This window comes from Vicia villosa, linkage group LG1 (genome assembly GCF_029867415.1).
Source record: "Vicia villosa cultivar HV-30 ecotype Madison, WI linkage group LG1, Vvil1.0, whole genome shotgun sequence".
Classification (NCBI taxonomy): domain Eukaryota; kingdom Viridiplantae; phylum Streptophyta; class Magnoliopsida; order Fabales; family Fabaceae; genus Vicia; species Vicia villosa.
This window is the reverse complement of record NC_081180.1, coordinates 23,210,338-23,214,883: the sequence shown is the minus strand read 5'-3', so window position 1 is coordinate 23,214,883 and position 4,546 is coordinate 23,210,338. Positions and strand designations below refer to the sequence as shown.

Sequence of the window (4,546 nt, the reverse complement as noted above, 5' to 3'; positions counted from 1 at the left end):
CCAGACTTGAGTTAATTATAGTATTGTTTCTTTCAATCATATATTATATTTAGAATTATATATTTTTTAATATTGTTTTAACCTAAATTATTAATTATATCTCATTGATTATTCGAAGAATTTGTTTTTTTTTGGCTAAATTACAATTTTAGTCCCTCTGTTTTGGTATTTTCACGATTTTTGTCCCTCTATTTTCTTTTTAAACAGTTTTAGTCCTCATCCCAATTTTGTTCATAAACAGTGCATATCCGTACATGAACACTATATGACCGTACATGCAGTTGGTTCAAAATTAGAATGAGGAACAAAACTGTTTAAAAAGAAAATAGGGGGACTAAAATCGTGAAAATACAGGGGACCAAAACTGTAATTTAGCCTTATTTTTTTATAAAAGTAAAGTATTTATTAAAATGCAATCTTATACTTAAAATTAAAAATATCTGTTTCCATAAGAAAAAAAAAGTTATTTGCTATCCTAACCTTCCTTATAAAATATAATTTCATTATTATTTAGATTTTTTGAGTATCATATAATAATTTTAGGAAAATTCATAATCTTCAATTTCTAGGAAAAAAATATTCTCTCTTAATAATTATAATATTATTGTATTTTTCAAGATTTCATTCTATCACATATCTTCTACTATTTAATTCAAAAGAAAGGAATTCAAACTATCTGATCCAAACTTTGTCTAGTGTCTATCAACTTATTTATTAATTAAATATTTTAAATTAATTAAAATATTTTTTCTTAGAACTTCAAATATTTAGCTATTAAAAATATTTATCACTAATAAAAAAATATGAAAGAAAAAAAACACAAAAATACATAGAAAGTACATTTATATATTACAGATGTCCTAGGTGAAGTAAACATTAATCCTCTCCTCTTCTGTCATTTACATGATTAATGTTTGTTTATAATAATAATAATATTCATTCACTCTCTTCTATTGCACAAACCTCTCTCTCTCTTTCTGCTTCTTCTTCATTTCTCTGTTGTTTTTCCTTTTTGGGTTCTTTCTTTTGCTGCTTTGGTCACTTTTTTTATCTCTTCTCTCCCTCTTGTCAGAAACCCTTTGACCAATAACATGCTAGTAAGTACGTTTCTCTTCTTATTGTTTTTTTATTGCTTTTCTTTTCTTATAATATACTAATAACTCTGAACCAATTTTTCATTTTCTAGTTCAAACATTTTGCTAGATTCTAGATTTTTTTGGTTAATGTATTTTGTGTTTGTTTCATTCATATAAGGGTTATGTTTTGTTCTATGCTGTTATTTATTTGATTATAGAATTTTGGTCTTTGTTCTTTCTGAGTCACTGTTATTAATAACTGCTTCAGTAAAAAAATATATATATATATATGATCTAATAAATTTGTAGTATAATCTGTATTCAATTCTGGAATATTAGCTTATTTAATTGATTTTGCTATGAATTTCAATAATTTCTGTTGTTATTATAAATATTCTAATGAATTATTTGTACTAAATAAGAGAATTTCATTTTTGAAATGTGTCTATGAACTATTTGAAGTATTGTCTAGGAAAGTTATATAGTTGAATTTTGTTTTTGAATTTACTTTCAGGTAGCATTGCTGTTGCTGGTGCTGGCATTGAGCAACGGAGCGAGAGTGAATGGTGAAAGAGGTGGAAGGCAATGTGGGGCGAATCCGTCGCTAAAGCCGAGGCCACATAGTGTCTCCATTTTGGAGTTTGGTGCGGTGGGAGATGGTAAAACATTGAACACCATTGCATTTCAGAATGCTGTATTCTATCTCAAGTCATTTGCGGACAAAGGTGGTGCTCAACTGTATGTGCCACCTGGAACATGGCTTACTCAAAGTTTCAATCTTACTAGCCATCTTACACTCTTTTTGGAAAAAGGTGCTGTCATTATTGGATCTCAGGTATTTTGCCTTTTGCTTCTTCTTCTTTTTCACTGGCTTTTGGTTGTTGTCTTTTATGTGTTTATATATATTATATAGATCTATAGATATAGATACAGAACATATATCACATGTTTCAATTTGCGGATTATTTACCAATGTAGCACATCCACTTCAAAATTTAGAATTGAGATTGAAGGTCAGCTTGATGTTTGACACTTGTTTGATGTTTGACACTGACGCGTGGAGTTACATTCAGTTATAACTTTTTCTCAAATTAGAACTGGTGTCTACACGCCAGTATGATAATCGATGTCATTGGCTGTATCAGTGCTTCATAGTTACTTACTCTTATTAAGGAGTGGTTTTTCTTAATCAAACATGGAGTTTACATATCATTTCTATTTGCTAGGATCCCTATCACTGGGAAGTTGTTGCTCCTTTACCGTCTTATGGTCGAGGACTTGAAGTTCCTGGAGGAAGATATCAGAGCTTGATAAATGGATACAAGTTACATGATGTGGTCATAACAGGTTTTTCTTTTCTCTTTAACAATGTTGTCAAATAGCGGCAATTGCAGCTCTTAGCAGAATTCTAACAAATTGTTATTGTTCCATGATACACTGTTTAATACAAACTTCAAAATATTGTCAAATAGCGGCACTAGAGCATTGCAGTGATAGAAGTGACTTCAGTTTTCGTTGCGTGTCTTAGTGATGTTTTGTGGTCTAAACTTCAATATCTTTATGTACATTACTAGGTAATAACGGAACCATTGATGGCATGGGATTGACTTGGTGGGAATCATTTAAATCTCATTCCTTGAACTATAGTCGTCCTCATCTGGTTGAATTAGTGGCATCTAATGACGTCGTAGTTTCAAATCTTACATTCTTGAATGCCCCTGCATATAACATTCACCCGGTTTATTGCAGGTATGTTCTGTGCAACTTCTAAACACTACTTAAATAAGTATTTTCAAAGAAAAAATGATATTGATTTGGTTCTGTTTGTTGTTATAGCAATGTACATATTCATAATATCTCAATCTTTGCCCCTCCGGAATCCCCTTATACTGTTGGCATAGTACCAGGTCAGTAACATATGATAAACGATTCCATATTTAGTACTATATCAGTGTTTTAGTCATTGAAATTGTAATGGTCGGTTGATTTAAACCCTTAAATTGAATGTCGTCGGGAAATTTAGTCAGCTTTTTCAAAATTTAGCACGACAGTTTTAAAGGTTTCATGCTTATTTTGATGTAACAAGAGACTATTCAAGTCAATACGTAGGTCTTCCATTGATTTTGATGGATGTTAAGTGATGAGATATTTTGACTGAGGGACTAAATGGATTGTTCTTTAATAGATTTCGTAAATTTGAGGAGCTAAATTGCTCAACCATTACAATTTCAAGGACGGAAATGTTCATTTACTCATTCCATACTAGATCCACTTTATGAAAAAAATTGTGTCGTACTAAACTTATACATTTTTTGTGCACTTATTGTTTTCAGATTCTTCTGACCATGTTTGCATAGAGGATTGTACCATTGCCACCGGCTATGATGCAATTGCCCTAAAAAGCGGCTGGGACGAGTACGGAATCACCTACGGTAGGCCTACTGAGAATGTCCACATCAGAAGGGTACATCTACAAGCATCTTACGGCTCCACTCTTGCATTTGGAAGTGACATGTCTGGTGGCATTTCAAATGTTGTTGTGGAGCATATTCATCTCCACAACTCAAAAGGTGGCATCGAATTCAGAACTGTTAAAGGAAGAGGTGGTTACATGAAGGAAATAGTCATATCCGACGTGGAAATGAAGAATATCTACACAGCAATATCTGCCACAGGTTATTGTGGTTCTCATCCTGATGACAAGTTTGATCCTAATGCTTTACCACTTTTGGATCACTTTATTTTGCGAGATATGATTGGAACAAACATCACTATTGCTGGAAGCTTTGCTGGACTAGAAGAATCTCCATTCACTAATATATGCTTATCTAATATTACCTTGTCTGTAAATTATGCTTCCTCCACTACATGGAATTGCTCAAATGTTTCTGGATTTTCAGATTCTGTTGTCCCTAAACCTTGTTCTGAACTTGACAACCCTTCGAATTATTCCTCCTCATCTTGTCTCTCCATGTTGAGTATGAAAGGGAAAACTGCCGTGTCCGGCTCGCTGTCGATGAAAAAGTGAATAGCTTGGTGTCTAAGAAATCAGATTAAGTCACATTCTTTCCAATAAGACATTTATTTGGATTATTCAATTTTTTTCATCCATTGATTTGGATTCTTGCATGCAGAAAGTGGCATATTTTTTGTACAGCTTTTGTTTCTTCATTCATGTGTATTGAAATTTTGGTTATGTTCACAGGAGTACTCAATTTCATAGTTTTTACTTGTGTGTTATTCGGTTGGGATTTCACTGTAAAGAATGTAATGGAATTGGGTGGTTTTCAAATCAAAGAAAGTTGGGTTATGAGTTACTAAGGGTGTGATTTTAAAATATTCACTTCGCACAAAACGCAATACTAGTATTTTATAATTAAGTGAATCGGTAGAGAAAGATTTAAAGATTTAAAACCAATTATCTAGCCTCATATTCTAGCTAAACCGCAGAAACCGATGTCATTACCATA

General features: G+C 32.2%; 1 protein-coding gene across 1 annotated transcript; it reads left to right on the top strand.

The window, feature by feature from the left end:
• Positions 1 to 895: 895 nt before the first annotated feature.
• On the top strand, positions 896 to 4,318 carry LOC131602766 (probable polygalacturonase). Its single transcript, XM_058874956.1, has 6 exons — positions 896 to 1,097; positions 1,591 to 1,911; positions 2,303 to 2,423; positions 2,651 to 2,825; positions 2,913 to 2,983; positions 3,410 to 4,318. The coding sequence occupies exons 1-6, from the start codon at positions 1,092 to 1,094 to the stop codon at positions 4,102 to 4,104; spliced, it is 1,389 nt and encodes a 462-aa protein (XP_058730939.1). The 5' UTR covers positions 896 to 1,091; the 3' UTR covers positions 4,105 to 4,318.
• The last annotated feature ends 228 nt before the right edge of the window (positions 4,319 to 4,546 follow it).